General features: G+C 39.4%; 2 protein-coding genes across 4 annotated transcripts; both read right to left on the bottom strand.

The window, feature by feature from the left end:
• Positions 1-10650: 10650 nt before the first annotated feature.
• On the bottom strand, positions 10651-12476 carry apnl (actinoporin-like protein). 2 transcript variants are annotated; one of them, XM_041778261.1, is made up of 3 exons: positions 12214-12476; positions 11565-11690; positions 10651-11484 (listed from the first exon to the last, which is right to left on the bottom strand). In XM_041778261.1, the coding sequence occupies exons 2-3, from the start codon at positions 11666-11668 to the stop codon at positions 11031-11033; spliced, it is 558 nt and encodes a 185-aa protein (XP_041634195.1). In that variant the 5' UTR covers positions 11669-11690; positions 12214-12476; the 3' UTR covers positions 10651-11030. The 2 variants fall into 2 exon arrangements, with proteins under 2 accessions (XP_041634195.1, XP_041634196.1); XM_041778262.1 differs by having other exon boundaries at positions 11565-11687.
• A 2417-nt stretch (positions 12477-14893) lies between these two features.
• LOC121503839 (bryoporin) lies at positions 14894-18326 on the bottom strand. 2 transcript variants are annotated; one of them, XM_041778404.1, is made up of 3 exons: positions 18240-18326; positions 17919-18027; positions 14894-15585 (listed from the first exon to the last, which is right to left on the bottom strand). In XM_041778404.1, exons 2-3 carry the CDS (start codon positions 18020-18022, stop codon positions 15159-15161), a joined length of 531 nt encoding a protein of 176 aa, XP_041634338.1. In that variant the 5' UTR covers positions 18023-18027; positions 18240-18326; the 3' UTR covers positions 14894-15158. The 2 variants fall into 2 exon arrangements, with proteins under 2 accessions (XP_041634338.1, XP_041634339.1); XM_041778405.1 differs by having other exon boundaries at positions 17919-18022; positions 18240-18299.
• Positions 18327-18952: the final 626 nt, after the last annotated feature.

The following is an 18952-nucleotide window of genomic DNA, read 5'->3' as shown; positions in this document are numbered from 1 at the left end:
TGACAGCTGTCATGTATCACACCCTCATCTGGCAAATGCAACATAGCAGGGTGGGTTTCTGTATGTATGCGTGTGCTAATGTGTGTGTCTGGCAGGGATGGGTGTGGGAAAGTGTGTTCGGTGACCTTCTTCCTCTCTAGATATCGGGTCATCTTTGTCCCCACTCCCTCTGATCTCATCCTGTTCTGGGTTCCTCCTCACTGTTAAAGGAAACCTGAAAAAAATAAATTAAACAGTAAGACTAATCGTATTTCATTGGTCACTTTGCATAAGAAAACACATTTCTAATACTCATTTGAGCACCCATGCTCTGCAGGCTTGTACAGGAGGTTATTTCAGTGAGGAAACCATGCCCTCTAGTGGTTTGTGCCTGAGCAGCACCAAAACCCACGGTTGGCCACAGCTTTATGACTTCCTATACAGACAAACAGTGAAGTAGTCTATGGTTAGAGATAATAGGCATTATTTGGCAGTCAATGAAAAATGTAGACTGTGCATGGTTTTAACTACTCTATGCTCTTTCATGGTAGAAACGGTTTATTCATGTTAGGTTTTTATGTGGCATGATGCCAGAACCTTTAGAGATAGACCAGCATTTTTCTTAAGAACCAACACTGAAGGTTTCTGTCAGATAGAGGAGACGAGGCTTACCCACAGAATGAGCTGAACCCCTAATAAATCCAGTAAATGAACCCTCCCCAGTTGTGATTCATTAATGAATTCTATACATATGTGTTGGATCAGTGGCTCTGGTGCTACCATTCTGCGTAAAAGTCATTTTCATTTTGGAGCTAAAAGTGTGTCAAGCTGTAATGAGGTTATGATGTTGAAATTGTTTATTCATGGCATGTTTGAACCCCTTTTTCCCAACTGTTTTGCTAATTTATATCACCTTTTTCCACTTTTAACCCATTTTTTCAATGTTTAACCCATTTTTCCACCCTTTCCCCCCTTCTCACTACTTTAATCAGCCATTTTTGTAGCATTTTTGCCACTTTTACCCATTAAAAAAACTTTTTAACCTCTTTTCACCAGTTTCATTCATTATCAAGAACAATTTTCCACTTCTAACCCAACTTTGCATTGGTAAGCCATTCTTATTTTTTTTGCCCAATTTCACCACTCTTTAAATCCATTTCACCACTTAATAGAGCCATTTATTGCAACATTTTTGCCACTTTTAACCCATTTTTGAAAAATTTTGTTTTTTTTCAACCTCTTTACACCACTATTTTGCTCAGTTATACCACATTTTCCCACTTTCAGCCAATTTTTGCAAAGCTTAATCTATTTTTTGCCTGTTCTTGCCCATTTTTGCCACCCTGCAACCCTGTTTCACCACTTTGTCTGGCTATTATTGCAACATTTTTGCCACTTTTTACCAATCTTTGATACTTTTTCACCGAGTTTTCACCACTGTTTCCTCTATCACGGCACTTTGTTTCACTTTGAACCCATTTTTTGTAATGTTTTTACTAATTTATGCCACTTTTTGCCAATGTTTGCCACTCTTTAACCCCTTTTCACCCCTTATCCATTTATTTTTGCAACATTTTTAAACTGTGGTCCCATCTGATAACCGTATACTATATACTTCTATAACATACACAAACGTGCACTTCATACACCATAAAAGCTAATGGTCAGAATGGCTTTTCGGTCTTACTAAAAAGCCTGTATTCTCTATTGATATGTAGACGCATTACATGGGCAAAAGCATTTGGCTAAACCTGCTAAAAATTGAATTCAATTGTTTCAATTAGACCTGTTGCCATGGGTGTAAAGAATCAAGCACCTAGCTGCAGTCTCTATTTACAAACATTTGTGATACATAATGGGTCGCTCTGAAGAGCTCTGTGACTTCAAGTGTGATAGGGTTAGAGATGGTTTGAGAAATTTTTGCCCTACCGGATATTCCACAGTCAACTGTGTGTAATGTTATTAGAAAGTGGAAGAGTTTAGGAACAATAACAACTCAGCCATGAAGTGCAAGTCCATGCAACAGAGCAGAGTCAATAACTGCTAAGATGCATGGTGTGTAAAAGTAGCCACACCCTGCTGATTCAAAAGCTGATGATCCAAACTTCAGCTGGCATTAATGTGTCTTGTGAAAAGCCTTCCAAGAAGAGAGGAAGTTGTTGTGGCTGCAAAAGGGGGAGCAACTCCATCTCAAAGTACATGCATTTGAATTCAATGCCATTTAAAAACTCATAACATTTTGAGATATACTACAATAATGTCAGTAAAAGCATGCAATAGAAATTGTATGCACTTTATTTGTCTGGGTATTTCTTCACAGCTCTTACCAGGAATCCCTGAAAGTAGTAAGTCCTGTAGGAGGCCAAGAGGTTAGTCTCAAGCCCATAAGCTTTGCTACAACATTATTACATAACAAGCTGGTGTGTTTGAACTTCTGAATAAATCAGCTGATCTGAACAAAATCCCAGAGGCCTTAGTTCCGGTGATCTGTGCTGACACTGAAGTGTGTGGAGTGGACGCTGTGGGGCCGATTTTATTCTCTGAAGGGATCAGGGAGGAGCCATGTCTGCAGATGTATTTTTGTGATGTAACTGGTGTGGCTATGATTGACAATTTAGACAAATGATAGAAAAGGAATCTGATTTTTTTGAATGCTAAATTCATGGAGGTAACCAGGTTTGGAATACTGAAACAGATAAATAAAATGTTTTTATTTGTTCTTTTGAACACATTTTGTTTTTTTCTTGCAGGCAACCAGTGACATCTTGATGACATGATGATAACTCCAAAGACAATAAAACAATAAAATAAAATCTAAGGCAAACAGTTTAAATATGCGGTCATTTTATGACTAGAAATAACCAAAATTGCAAGTGGAAATACTAAGTTCAAACTGAGAAGCAGATTTATGGTTTTAATTGCTCCATTGCTGCCTTTTCTACTGCTGCAGTGGGCTCAGAAATGATACTTTTGCTAACTGTTCTGGCTCTGATTAAGATTATTTCTGGAGGCAGTTTCTACTAAGTAAGACATATTTTCTAACAGTTCCTTCTCTGAACTATTTATCTCATGGTTTATTTTCAGTGACTCGTTTGGTTCTCCAACCTGGGCTCACTTTTTTCATGTGGGTCTTGGGGGGTTGAGCTTTTCTCAGCTAAAAGTAAGGGGCCTTCAAAGACAAATGATTGGGAACACTAAATAGCATGTATGGCTCAGTGGGTTAGACCAGGCCTTGGGGGGGGGGGGACGCTGCATTGTGACGGGTTCAGCTTGAAGTAAACATGGAGAGATGGAGCATGGATCTGGCACAGTGCTGGGCAATGGCCAACAGGAGGCCAGAGCAGTACAGGACCAAGGTTGAAATGGCACAGTGCTGAACTGGCATATGATCCTGTATCTGACCTGTCAATTATACAGTGCCTATAAATGTATTCACCCCTTGGATGTTTTAACCTTTTATAGATATTATAAATCAATAGTGGTCAATAAAAAAGTATTTTTTGGAAATAAAAACCTTTGATGTCAAAGTGAAAACAGACCCAAAGGTGCATCTACTAAATACTGATTTTAAGGGGGTGAATATTCATGCAACCAATTATTTTACATTACATATTTTTATTTAATCAATATTACTTGGAATCTGTTTTTACTTTGCACCAGAGTTTTTTTTTTGTAAAAGGCCAAAATATTTATAAATCAATCAAATGATATAACATCCAGGAGGGCTAATACTTGCTATAGACACTGTAGCCGGGCAAGTTCAATAATTTTCTTGCTGCTCCTCAGAATTAAAGCGGTTTGTGTGTAACCACTGGCAAAGAAATGGGAGATTTTCTTAATTCAAACACCCCAAACTAGTTGTAGAGGAGCAAAAACACTTTTAATTATCAAAATATTTAATGAACAGCAATAAGACCAGACAGGGAGAGGCTGGCAGGTATGCAGAAGGAGGAGAGGATGATGATATAACTAAAAAGAAATGTTTGACTCAGAATGTTGGACGCAGGAGACAGCATTTTCTAATCATAGCTCTCTGAATCGTCTCTCGTTTAAAGTGTGGTGAGAGTCTTACTTTAATTGGCCCAGATGAAGATTTCCTTCCGGACTCCCCCCTCCCTGAAAGTTGTGATCACACTCTTGAGCTGCAGCTGTGTCTCCAGTTGCAGGGTGCTTGGTTTTGGCTCTGCTCTCCGTCGGGGCCTCTGGGTCTTCTCACCGTGGGAACTGATGACTGCCATGTCTCAGAGATCTGGCAGGACTGTTAGAAGGACAGCCGGTGAGGGCATCTGTACATCAACTGCTGCTTCCTCTGGCAGGTTCATTTCTTGTTGTAGCTGTAGAGATATGGCAGTCTGAATAACAGTGTCTATCTGTGCACAAATAAGCCAATTTAATGGTAAGTTATTGATATTTCATCAGGTTTATATATATATTTTGAGATATTAAATCTGTGCTGTATTTTGTTCTTACTGACTACTTTTACTGGAGCATTTTCAGACTGGAGTGTGCCAAAATCAGAAGATCGCACCCGCTGATTCGAGTCATTCAGTGCGACATGTGTAATTACTTTATTGTGCAGCTGGCACTGCTGTGTCAGAGCTGACCCTTCAGCTGGCTAGTAGCAAGCTGGCAGCAGAACTCAGAGTCAAGTAGTTTTGACATGGAAACTGCTGGCCAATCAGTCAGAATAAACACAAAGAAATACACAGCGTGTAAAACCTTATTTCACTGCCAGCTCAACAACTGAATGACAAAAGGTAAAACTGTTCTGCAGTTTTAAGAAGATGAAGATCCTCTTGTTATTAAGTCAACCAGTAAAACAATAAGAACTGGGAATGACCTTTAGACTGCAATCAGTAACAAACAAACAGTGAGCCTGTAGCTAGCATTAGCATAATGCTAATTATGCATCGTACTGTTGAAAATATTAGACAAAGCCTGAGTCGACATCAGCCATTTGGTTACTTAAGGGGCTTTTGAAATGTCGGCTGCGGTACTGAAAACTGTACAAACTTTCCTTAGCTCAGTCTAGAAACAAAGCAAACAAAGGCAGAGCTGTGGTGAAGCTCTAGCTAGCAAACAAACAGCTAGCTTGTAGTTTTATCCACTATGCCTCTGATTGAACATAACTCACATCCTTCTAAAAACCCGAAAAGACTAGTTAGAAAGATATTACTCACTGAAGTCTGTCCATGAAACAGGAAGACATTATGTTGGTTTCTGCAGTAAAAATCTGCATCCACACAATACACTGTAGGAAGAATTGGACAAACCCTGTGTGACGTCAGCCATCTGCTTACAATAGGTAGACTCAAACAGCTCTTGAAGCCAACATGTGGTGGCTTCCATTTTGAAATTGTGGTCTCAACTGACCTTTGGATCAACCCAACAGCCGGCCCACTAAACTCAACTTCCAGTCAGCTAGCTAGCTAGCATTCCGGTTGGCAGAAAAGTAGCTTCTGCATGTCGTTCATTTTTCAGGACTTGAGGTTGCTGCTCAATCCTAACACAGGTTGACCTCCAGTGATTCTGCAGCCTCAAGTGGAAACTCAAGAAATTGCAGTGTACACTGACTTAGAGTGAGATTTACTTGCATGCTGGAGTAGAGTGAGTAGATGTCGCTGACCGCCAGTGTCGGCCCTACACACAGTATTGTATGTGACTGCTTCCTGACTAACTAAGTGACTATACTTTCAGAGCCATACAGAGTTGCATCAGCAGATGAATAGTAATGTCTAATGGTGGTTCATGGAGCACAGCGGACTTTCTCTAAAGGCATTCTCTGTCCAGTGTCATTGAATAGAGATTAAATGTAGATCTATTTAACGACTCTGGGCAAATCCATCTTGAAAAGCTCAAATCCACAATGTTTTTGCCAAACAGAACACTGTTCAGTCTAACCTGAGGAGAACAAGGCTGCATGCTATGGGCTGGGTTACCGAAGGCTGTTTGCAATGGCTGCCTACTCTGCAGTGATTAACAGGGATATATTGCATCAGTTTTAACAGAACACCACCACATTCCTGCAACAATACAGAGAATAAAACAACACTAAAATATTTTCATAATGAGAAAGATGTTTTTGCCTTATTAACCAAGAAGAACTGCCATTTCCAATCTACTGCAGCAGTGGCCTGTCAGCTCAAGAGTAGCATATGCGCAGAATGTCAATTTGCCTTGTCACTCTGACTGACCCGTCATGAATGTGACAGACAGAACATTCTTCCCATCCCCTTCCTAGAGTTGTTTGAGAAGTCCTGCCCTTCTTAAACACTTCCTAGAGAAGCTTTCCCAGAAAAACATGAAATATATCTGTGCAATGGATATACAAAACAGCCTATCTGGCGTGTCAGGTTAGATTTACTCCTCTCCCCTGTCTGGTATTTCAACATCCAGATAGTTGTGGTCAGTCATATAATAGGTTTTAGTCTTATTCTTTATTAGCAGTTATAAATTTGCACTTATTGCACTTATATAGGATCCTTCTGCCTTTCTTTGAGGCTACGTCGGAAGCATCAAGTAGGAACAGCACACATTCCTGCCTTTCCTGTGTGTGCAAGGAAAAAATGAGGCGGGGAGAGAAGCAGCAAAAATCTAGAGCAGAGCAGGTATCAATGACAATGACATCGATTGTGTCAGAACAGAATGAAGGAGAAGCTGGGGTGGAGGAGGGCTGGAACAGTGGTGTCATAGAAAAACAAATGAATAAGTTTATATTATGAATCAAACATAAAATAACAAGAAAGCATCCTACCAGGTCAGTTTACATTGTTAACTTTCTATGGAGGACATGGACAGTCTCCTCCCTTATGTTGTCTGTGCCATTACATGATGCATGGTGTTACTCTTCATGTTGCTCACAATGATGCTATGAAGATACTGCTGAAAAAAACCTCTTTGGGAAAGTGCAAGTGAGATGTTTTGTCAAGCAGGAGTTTACACTTTCCAGGCTCTTATGAGAAATCCAATGTACAAATTTATATGCTGGCTAGAGAACTCTCAGAACTCCATTATAATGCTATTGACTAATCCCAGTCATAGTGTTGTAAGATACCAGTCATCCTAGTGGAGACACTGGTATGGGTGTCTTTTATAAATAGGGAGGTATTTCCTTTGTCTGTTGATTGTTTTGTTTTTTTAATATTGTTTTTTATCCTGATTTTTATGTATTTGTTGTTGTTTTTTTCCTGTGCACTTCTATGTCTGCTAATAAAGATGATGACTCTACATACAAGCTCTATATCAACAAGTTAGTACAGTGAAAAAGCTCCATTGCTTGCTAGAAACAACATGGCCATCTCATCCAAATTGTTAATGAACAGTGATAAATTTCAAAAACAAACATGCAGAGAAGTGCAAATTTATTTAAGAAGCTTGATGGAGGCTTGACTTGGATGGAAGTGTTTTATTGAATTGTGATGACATGTGCAGGTGCCTGTAATCGCCTGGCAAACATTGGGGCGGCTTCTTATACAGAAAGATTCCACAGTACTCTGATTGTTTTGACTGTCAGTTTAGAGTCTTTGTGGGGTCATGAAGTTGGTGAGAAGAGACCACTAGATGGCAGTGTTTGAGAGCAGATATGCACTGAAAAAAGCACCTTTATCAGAGTCCACCTCTGACAGAATAAAGAATATCTTTAAATTTTTTTATTGTATGCTCATAAGCGTGCATTACTTAGGCTGTTAACAAGGCTGCAGTTCATACCCAAACTTCTAATAATTGAAATGAAATTATTTGATCCTTCTGTTTGGACACTCCCAGTCTGAGTCAATATACAACCCAGTATTGATGTTCTGAGGGCAAACAGAGAGACTGAAACTCAAACAAGCATTGAAGCTGAAACATTTAATGCGGATATGATCTGACTCGCCCTGTTAATACACTTTGGGCTTTTTGTAAATCAGCCAAGCTTTGTCAAGAGTTTGCGAAAATTAAAACGTATCATTTTATTCTTTCTGTTATGACACGGCCAACCTGATAAGAGGATTAGATAGAGATGGGGTCCACGCTGCTGTCTTTTCCTCATTTTTATTCATAAGAACCTGGTGCTGGTGCATTTCTGTGGAGATAATAGTACTTATGTTCTCAAAATAAAGGTAAAACTTAATTGAAGATGCCTAAAACAATGACAGGGACATTTGTCTCTGACTGTGACCTGTTGTTGTCTTCTTGCAGTTGGTTTAACTTGCAGCCCTACCATGTTTTCAGATGTGATTGGCTCATGAAAAGACATGTCAACGTGTCAACTTTTGAGGGGCACCTGTGATCATCCTCCTCCAATTCATCCAAACATCCTGCAGGATTTTGACAGAAGCTTTTACCATGACAAAGTGCTGGATTCACTCCCGTTTTGTGGTAGAAAGCATCACTTACAATCCACAAAAGCTGAGCTTAAGTTTATCTCTGCAGAAAAACACATTTTCTCACAAATCTTTTGTTTCCATTGTAAGAAGGCTAATCCTACTCTGTTTTCAAAAGATTGTTCTCAGACTGGCTAAATGCAAATCACCAAACTGTATTAGATATAAAATATCTCCGTCTGCATGCACAAGAGCGTCTGTAAACTCAGATTTACTGTACACGCAGACACAAACAGTAAACTACAATACATGGAGGATACTTATGAAAGTGTGGTAAACATAAGGAATAATTGAAAGGGAAATATAAAAGGAAATGTGAGGTTACGTTTTCCTGTTTAAAGCTGTGGTAAACAAAAGTATCTGTTAAGCATTCCCATCTGTTTATAAGTACTGTGTGATATTTCTTCAATGCACCCTTCAACAGTGCTGTAGGGATCGAGCCTAAGTAGGCCTAGTTTACTCCTTTATATTATGTATGGCTTTCCTTCAAATGCAACAGTGATAGTGAGCGTAAACCTTTGATCTAACAGTCTTTGTGGCAAGAATAGTTAATGCAGCAGAAGAATTATAAATCTGACAGGGGAACAGAATCAGGAGTGCAGTGTTGAGATTGTAAAAAGAAACCTGATACCTTCAATGTGAACAGAGGTTAATGACTGCTGCTGATCAGATTTGTTTGTGCCTTTACTACAAAACAAGTAGTTTGATGACCAGGTAGTCATTTCTTTACCATTTAAAATTAAAGCTTTTAAGGAGAGCAATAAAATAGTCTTGTCCCTTACATATCCCCTGTCTCTTTTAGCAGTTTTGCCTCAAAGCTCAAATTATAGTAAAGCAAGTGCTGTATATCTTTTTGTTCTAACATTTTTCTTTTGATTCTGAAATGCGTAACCCTTGCAAAGCTGATAAATTGGCCAGATGCCATGTCTGTCTGATGCAAAGCTTCAGGGTTAAAATACAGAGCAGTCAGCGTGCAGTAGCAACAGGCATGGTTTAGTTGAAGGACCTACAACCTGGTAAACAATGGCAACGTGTAGATATAAGCATGAATGCAGCTAAAGCAGTAGTTTTATTTTAAAGAGAGCTTTTCTTCATGGAAAAGATATTTTCACTCTTTTTGTGCAGCTGTCTTTCTGGAAAACAAATCTTCTCCCAAGCCGTAGTTCTGCTGCAGGCTGAATAAGATTGTCCTCCAGGACTTTCCTATGTTGCTACATTGATTTTATCCTCTACCTTTACAAGCCTTCCAAGGCCGACTGAGAAGCATCTCCACAGCATGATGCTGCCACTGCTGTGCCTCACAGTGGGGATGTTGTGTTTGTGGTGATGTGCAGTGTTTTGTCTCGGCAAAAACACAGCTTGTTGTCTGGTGGCCAAAAAAATCACCATTTCAGTCTCATCAGACAAAGTACTTTCTCCCACATGCCTTCTGGTGAACTCTGATTGAGATTTAATGAGTTTTCTTTAACAGCCACTCTCCCATAAAGCTTTGACAGTTGTTGTATGCAGAGTTTCTCCCCTCTCTAACTGAACTCTGGGGGTTGATCAGTGTCTTAGAATATCTTTGTATCCATCCCCTGACTCAAACTTTTTAATAACCTTTTTTTTCCTGAGTTGCTTGCAGTGTTCTTTTGTCTTCATGGTGTAATGGTAGCCAGGAATACTGGTTAACCAGTGACTGCACCTTCCAGACAGGTGTCTTTATATTTCAACAACATTAGACACATTCACTGCACTAAGTTGATTCCCATTTCACTAATTGTGAGATTACTAGCACTAATTGACTGGAATATTAATGCAATCACTTACTTGCATTATATATCTTTATTTAATCGACATTTCGTCGTGGAAATCTGTTTTCACTTTGACATCAAAGAGATTTATTAATTTTTTGTCAAAAAGGCCAATTATATTTACCATGATTGTATCTAGTAAGTGCATTGTCATTATTTTAAATCAAATATAGGCAAAATAAATCTAGCAGCTTCACAGTAGACAAACAGATGTATGCATTACAAAACAGCTTAAGCATTAAGCATGTTGAACCGACTTGTATAGAGTGTAGTGAAGCATCCTCATGATCCTGGGCGTACTGTAAGTACAGTCATAGCATTATAGATGTGCTTTGATGCTGTATTATATGAGAAAGGTGTGTCCCTGCTGCTCACACAGCTCCTGTGGGAAAAACTTCCTCCTTAGATTCTTTTCAAATCTAAATATTACTTCAAAGTCTCCTTTTAAGCACTTTTGCGCCTTTCCAAACCCAATCAAAAGACATACACAAATAGCTTCAGAAAAAAGCTTTATTTTGTTCCTCAGACTATAGTGTCAAGGTAAATACAGACAAGCGCACAATGTGTTTTATTAATCTATGTGCCCGCATCCTCCAGTGAGTCATCCTTTGATTTTCATTTCTAAAGATGCCGTTTTTAAGCCGGATGCTGTTGAAACAGACAGAGGCATCTGCTATAACGGGGGTTACTGCTGCCTGGATTTACACACAAACTAAACTCTGATGTTAAGCTGATTTTTCTGAAGGGTAATACCCAGGTATACAAGCACATGTCAGCAGCAATACGTCTGTGAAATCAGGCGTGTTCGCTGTTTTAGGATGAGTCTCAAAGGGGAAGGCTGGTGATGGAGGAATGGATTCTGACTGATGATAAAAATACAGTTGGGGGGGGGTCTTTAGTGTGGCTGTTGGCCTGCTGTTGTGAACAGCTTATCCCATACCTCCACCTTCATGATGGCTTTACCCAGGGGCCCCATGGTGGCTTTGATATCTAAGTAATCACCAACATAATTAATTCCTGATCCTTGGGCTTCCTCCCTGACAAAGCCGTGTTCTTTCTGCTTTTTCTCATAGTACATTTCTTTATACAGGGCTTCATCGCATGTACGGCCCCTTTTATAGATGCCCACTGCAAACCAATTCTTGTAGAAGTTGTAGTCCCAGGGAACTGAGAACATGATGGCCAGGGTCTCGATGAAGTCATTCCTTGACCGCTCATAAAGGTCATAGGTCAGCACGCCGACACTTCCGGTTGCTCCACCACCCTTAGTGAAGGTGCACACCTCTGTCTTTAGGGGGCGCACCGTTGGCTGAGGTGGGTTGTATATTTCCCCATTCTCAAGGTACACCCTGAAAAGTAAAAGAAGAGACACATGATTATGTTGTGCTAACTATATGCTTAAAAGAAGGTGCAGTCAGGCAGGGCTTACTTTGGGTTGATGAGGCAGTAGTTGTTGGAGATATTTAAGATTTCAATGGTGACACTTCTCTTGCTGTCCACATCGGCTGCTACAGCTTCAGCTGACTCCGTCATGTTAGTATTTTAGTGAGATCTGCTTTGAAAACAAAGGTTTTACAGATGTTGAGCGAACAATAGAGCAGCTGCGACTACCGTTTCACTCCACTCCTAAACGCGCTGACTGACAGGCTGAGAATCACATATTACAATCTAAAAACCCCTTGACCCCTGCTCTGCTGACACACACTTCACATTGACCTTCAGTAGCACACGTAGACTGGAACCGGGTATGAATGATGCATTTCAGAGGCTAATGAGATCTCAGAGCAGTTGTGAACAATCAGAGAAAAGCTGCAGAATGTCTTTGCCTCATTAGGGAGTGCACCTCTTTAATTACAGCACTAAGTAGCATGCGATAATGAAGTTAGAGCAAAAACACTGCAGAAGTGATTACCCCTTTATCAACAGATATGATGTACAAATCAAACAACACCCCATCAGGCTTCTGGATGACTTTACAAATTACTTTTATTTTAAGAGTTATAAGCTAATGAGCCATTTCCTGTTCCTTTAACTTTTACATTTCAGTCTTTTTTAACCAAATCTTTTAGTTGACCTACCTGCTGAGATCCTCTGCTGGAGCTGCCAAGTTCCAAAGTGGCAAGAGTTACCTGGAAGGGAGGTGCCTGGTGATGTTTTTTTTTAACTAGGATACGTGCCATCGCTGAGGAAAACCTCCCTCTTGCAACACGACCCCAGTAGCTCTGTACACACCCTCTCTGAACACACATTTATCACCCGCACAAAAAAAATGATGAGAACAAATATTCCAGTGTTTTTCCCAGTGGGATGAAGCTGCCACACCTCAGTCTGTGGCAGAGCGGAAAATTCTGTGGCAGAATCCTTTCAGATCCCTGTGTGTCCCAAACATATACTCAGGACACACCTACAGGACTGTACTTACACAATCCAGATGACTGAGGCAGGCTAGGAATTTTATGATTGTGTTGTTGTGCAAGTTGAAACAGATGTCTCTGGAGCAACTTTGTTCTTATCTGTTTTATCAAAAAAAGCTTCTTTACCCTGAAGTTGACGTGTGTTGCAAATTTGAGCATTTTCACCTCATACTCTGAGTGACCCAAAGCCATCCATAAGGGGGGTAAAGGGGAAAGCTTTCTGGGGCTCAGCTGAATGGAGGGCCCATGGGAGTCAGTAAAATCATGATTCATTGTAAAGGTGAGCTCTGAAAACCATACTTTAATTTTTAACCTGATCAATCACTCTAACCAAAGCACAAAAAAATTAATATAATATAGTCCTTTTCAAAATGTAAACTGCTTTTCTTAAAACAGAAATACCTTTTTATTGATGATGTTAACAATTTGGATGGGCACATCAAACTAAACCATTTAGAAAAAAATGTCAGACATCAAAACTAAGCCATGATGTGCACAAATGTCAGGATGCCAGAAATAAAGAAGAAAATATTAGACAACTTTAATAGAAAATTATAAGGTGATTGTGAAAGAGGCAAATAAAGATAAAAAGTTGCAAACATGGGTTAAAAGTGGCAACACTAAGTAATAAGCAGCAATACCGGTTAACAGAGGGAAAAATGGATGTAAACTGGGAAAGTAGTGGAAAAAAGTCCCATTAAACGGCAATAAAAATCATAAATGGGTGTAAAATGTGTAAAAAGTGGCAAAAAGAGAACAAGAATGAGTCAAAAGCAGCAAACTGGATTAACTAGGTCAGAAATGTGCAAAAATCAGGAAAAGTTGGTTAACGATGTCGAAAAGGTGGGTAAATGGGCAAAAAGTGGAAAATGTTGCTGTAAATTGGCAAAGCTGTGGCAAAAAAGGACGAAAAAAAGCAAAAATTGGGGTAAAGAGGCAAAAAATGGGTTTAAAGTGGCAAAACAGAAGAAAAAGAAGATGTGAATGGGCAAAAAGTGGTAGAAATTGCTGTAAATAGGGCAAATGGGCAAAAAGCAGGAAACATCAGTTAATAGTGGCAAAAGAAGGGTTGAACATGGGTGAAAAACAGCAAACATGGGTTAACAGTGGCGAAAAGAGGGAATGAAATGGGCAAAACATGGCAAAGCAATGGCAAAAAAGTGGCAATAGGGGACATAAAAGGCATACATGGGTGTAAGGAGGCCATATGGGTTAAAACTTGCAAAAAGAAGAGTTAAACATGGGTATAAAACAGCCAAAACTAGGGAAAAGCAGCAAAATGGAGTTAAAAGTGGCAAAAATGGGAAAAAAGCAGCAAAAATGTGCAAAAATCATTGTAAATTGGCAAAGAAAAAGGTGACATTAATGGGGGGGGGGCAGCATAAATGTGTGTAGAAGCAAACAGTTGGTTTAAAGTGACAAAATTGGTGGAAAATGGGTTGAAAGGGGGATAAAAAGTAACACAAATAAATAATTCCAACATCAGAGCCTTGTAATAGTTCAACACACTTTTCGCGTTCAAAATGAGGTAACTGTTAGTCAGGATGCTGGCTCCAGTGCTTCTGATCCAACACACATGCAACAATGTCATCAATGAATCACAACTGGGAAGGACCCATTCAGTGGGTTTTTCAGGGGCCCAGCCAGCTCTGAGCCCAGGGCAGCCCTGGACTCATTTATTCAAACTCAGAACTCTTAAAGCCCAGTCGATCCAGGATGAACCACATCATCCTCTCTTTAAGGAGTTCTTGCTGCTTCTATCTGGATGCTGTTAAGTCCCTTTAACCTGACTTCCATTAGCTTTTTGAGTAGCTCAATGTAAAATTTATTTGTCCATAATTTATTTATTTTACTGTCATTATTATTGTGTCTTATGTGTCACAACTTTTCTTCTATTTATTCCTATGGTTTAAAAAATGGTTTGTATGGTACTGCTGGCTATGAAGCAAATTGCCCCTCTGGGATAATAAAGATATCCTTGATCTTTGACCTTTATGAGAATGATCTCTCAATAAAGAGTCTGAGTGTTTAGCAGATTGAAGCACAAGAATCTAGGAACCATTAACTAAGAGAGGGAGTAGCTTGTTTTTTAAATATTATGCTTTCCAAAAACCCCACATTTCAGAGAAAGATGGAGTCCCACAGCCAGCGAAGAACAACATTGTCATCATGATGATTAAAAAAACATCTATGCAGATATTCCATCTGTTGCTACTCATAAGATTTGGATGGATCGAGCTAAGAGATTAAAAAATGATTACTGTTCATCAGTAATAATGAAAGCACACTCGGTGTGAGGAAAAAAAAATCCACACAAAGCAACAAGCATTTGGTCTGAATGTTTTATTACCATAATAAAGAGAAAGCGGGTTCAGAATACACATAAGGCTAAGAAGGAAGCTAATGGAGAATCAATGAGCTGGCTGTCAGATATTGATATCCTTCAGCGCCACAAAAAAAAAGATGACACTAGAATCAGTCTTCCTCTCCTCTTGATGTGTCTCCGTATAACAACATGTAACAGTAGTCAAATCAAATTTAGTTTGTTTATTCTCTTTGGTGTAAAAGTATCTAAAGACAGTCAGAAAACAGAGGACTTTTTCATACTATCAACCCATTTTATCATAGAGCTCCACTTTAACAATAGCCTTGCCAACTGTAGACATTGTGGCTCTTACATCCACATATGTAGCTCTATACACCAGCCCACAACCGGGCTTCTCAGAACGGGTACAATTCTTCAAATCTTTCCCCTCATACATCTGGTCATACAGATGTTTGTCGCAGGCCTGGCTTTGCTCCACCACGCCCACGGCCAGCCGGTTCTTGTAGATGTTGCAGTCAAAGGGTACAGAGAACATGATCGCCATACGGTCAGAGCTAACCCGGCTCTGCATATGGAAGAGGTCATAGGTCAACAGGCCAACAGCACCAGTGGCAGTGTGGTCGTCCTTTATGAAGGTGCACACGTCAGTCACGCCGGGCCGGATGGTTGGCTGGGGTGGGTGATGACTGAAGCCGCTTGACATGTAAACCCTGTAGAGGAGAGCAGGAGACAAATCTTTACCATCACAAACAATCAGATGAGAACTTTTCTGTCACACTTGCCAGAGTTCGGATGAGAGACGAGTTTTGTAAGTTTAGTGTAGATTGTCAGTACTTTTTGTGGGCGCTGGGCTTTCCAGGGTGCCTCAAATACCTTATGCTGATGGATGGAGTGTGACTGTACAAGTACTGCTGTGGACTTCTAAGCAACTGTGTACCTGCATACGATGTGCAATGAGGCAGAGGGTGTCAGTACATGATGGATAGGTGGAGGATGCTCTCCGCAAGTGATGTCACACATGAAAACCACCCATCCAAGATATGGTCTGTCCTGCCAACACTAGATAAATGTAGGAGCTGGGAGGAATATTCAGTAGAGATGGGTCATTTTCATTTATTTTATTGTTCTGTATAAATATTTTTACTTGTTAGCTGAAGTTGAAGGGGAAGAGCAGTTGCATTGAGAAATCTTATAATTAATTACAGTATAATCACCTCTAATAAGCTTGGATATTTGCTTTTCCAGTACAAGTTATCAAACTAAAGTGCAGATTTCTGAGGGGAATGCATGCTAATGGTATCAAGATGCTGACTGGAGCTGTAATCAGATATTGCAATCTTTAGAGAAATGCATTAACACTTGTGAAAATTAATACTTCTCCCCAGAACATCCACCTTGTACACAAACATGCTATGAAACTTAAATTTCTCTTTTTAGTTGTAGGTAAATAAGAAATTTAGTTCATTTAGTAACACTCTCATCATACATTTAACCATTTTATTGCAAAATGAAAATGCAGTTTTACTTGGCTTTACTAGGCTCTGCTCAAAAGATGCTCTCTGAGTTAGTCAAGCAGCATGCTGTGACTTTCCAGGTTTCACATGTCTAGAAACCCCCATATGGACAGATACATTTATGACGATGCATACTGAATACAATAAAATTTGTTAACAAACATTTAAAACATAGTAGCATGGATCTGAATATGAGGGTGCAACAGGCTTTATGCTATAAAGGAGGAGGCTGGGGTGGAGGAAGTTAAGCGTTGCCAGCAGCATGGTGCATCAGCATTAATGTAAGCAGGGATTAGTGAGAGGTACATCATGTTTAAATACACAGCCGTGTTAAAAGAAAGAGCTGTGAGAGGCTTTTCTTTCCACTTTCCATGCGGGGTATGCCAACAGGTATTGGTTTTGTTTTCTGCAATAGTTTTTCATCCTTCCTCTGTCCTGGTTTTATCTCTTTCTAAAACTAAACCTGTTTTTAATAGGGCTTCCAAGTTTAATCGTATTAATCCTGATTAACCACAACCCACAATTAGTGCACTAATATTTGTCCCTCTAAAGTGTTAAAAAAATCTTTATTTTGTGTTATCTGTGTGACAGATCACTTTGTCATGAATGGCCAGGCCAGATAAAAAAACATCTCTAAGTTTTTTAAGTTAAGCTTCAAAATCATAAGAAATGAGGCAGTAAAATCTGCTCTGGTGTGGGCGTGTCTGTTGAATGAGCTGAAGCCACACCCACTCACAAGAAATACAGTCCTCTCAGGTATTACAAAATACTTCTGATCAGAGAAGAGAGACAGAAGTAAGGAATTACTTTTACTGTTTTCCGTCACAGTTTTCTTTGCTATGATGCTTTTAACAACTTTTAGTCCACCGTGGCTGATATATTTCAGGAATTTACCTCACAATGAACAAAAGCACATCATTGTTAACTTTTAGTGAAGGCAGTGACATCATCTTACAACAGATTATATTGGGATGAACTGCTCCGTGATTTGATATCATTGTAGGATTGGGGTTAATTCCTCATCAAGAACAGTCATAGGCTCCTGCATTTGCCCTACTCAAAATAAACCAAACAAAGAGAGAGGCGAACAACTTTCTAACAGTCTAAATCCAAAATTCAACCGCACATAGATCTCAGAGTTTTCACATGTTTACAGCAACCTTATTCTACATATCTAGAGTGTTATGACACAAAGTTTGGATTTCACTTCACAGGGGCTTTAATGTCTTATTTCTCTTAAAAAAAAGTCAGACAGCTCAGTGGATGAGTCAAAAGTCATCTGCACCTAATGATATCACAATTTTACCTTAGTAAAGTTAATGTCATATCTTCAATATATCTATAAAAGTAGGTTTGCATCAAAACAGGAAGTAAAAGACCTGTAGTTTATGGCAGTAGAAAGATCCAAAATGATACAATAACAATTTTAAATGCAAAATAAGTTTTTTTTTAAATAATTAACAGCAGAAATCCTGTGATTGAAATTGACAGCCCTAGTGTTCAATCATTGAACTTACTGATACACTTACTTGGGGTTGATGAGGCAGTAGCCACTGCTGACATTTGTGATTTCAATGGTGCAGGTTCTGTTGAGGGAGAGAGTGGCTGACACAGACTCTGCTGTTTCTGGCATCTTGACTTCAAGAGGGAAAAGAAAAACAGCTGAGAACAGTACACTGGTTCAGCAGATACAACACACTTTATGCATAGTTTTATGTATCAGATGCAAATAAAATATCCCTGTGTATTGATGTCATACATTTATAAAAGTAAAACATTTCCTACAGGATAAACAAGGCATGATCACAGTAAGATTAAAATCTTAAGTAAGTTTAAGTTATTATATTCACCTTTTGAAATAAAAAACTCGAGTTGAGTTAGACGGCAGCGTCAGGTTCTGTTTTCTCGGCTCCTGCAGGGAGGTGAAGAGAGTCTCCTTTGTGTGATTCCACCTCTGCAGTCCTTGTTCCAACACAGCACGGGCGTGTCCGCCGAGAACTGAGAATCAACATCTCTTATGGAAAATCCTGCCACAAACACAACTCCATACTTAGACCCCACAGTCACTAGATTCACTACAGGATTTAAACTGCATAATCACAGGTATACGTAATATCTCTATTAATAAACACACATTTGTTTTGCACAGAAGGCACTGGTATCACATCTGTTTCTTAAAGAATTACAAACTTCAGCACTGTTTCATGTCATTGGTGTAACTCTATAGTATCAGATTGTCTGCTTTATTTCCTCTACTGTGTTCTCTTATGGATTTTTCTTCAGTCCTGTAAATGTCTTTCATGTGCTGACTTGCTTTGAATGAAACTACAACCTCCTAGGCATTGCTCAACTGATTGCTTATTGTTGTTACAGGTGATAGTGACACATTCCTGTGGGAACCCTTCCGACATCAGTCATAAGTTTAAACACACTGTCTCAGTATTTTACCACGAGACTTTTTACTGCAGATGCTGCTCCCGACGGAGTGGAGGACAAGACTCTCTCTCCCTTGCAGGAGCAACTTACAAAAACAATATATTATGTAACCCAGCATGCAACACTG

This window comes from Cheilinus undulatus, linkage group 21 (genome assembly GCF_018320785.1).
Source record: "Cheilinus undulatus linkage group 21, ASM1832078v1, whole genome shotgun sequence".
In the NCBI taxonomy this organism is placed as follows: domain Eukaryota; kingdom Metazoa; phylum Chordata; class Actinopteri; order Labriformes; family Labridae; genus Cheilinus; species Cheilinus undulatus.
The sequence above is the reverse complement of the archived record's forward strand: the minus strand, read 5'-3'. Positions and strand labels throughout refer to the sequence as shown.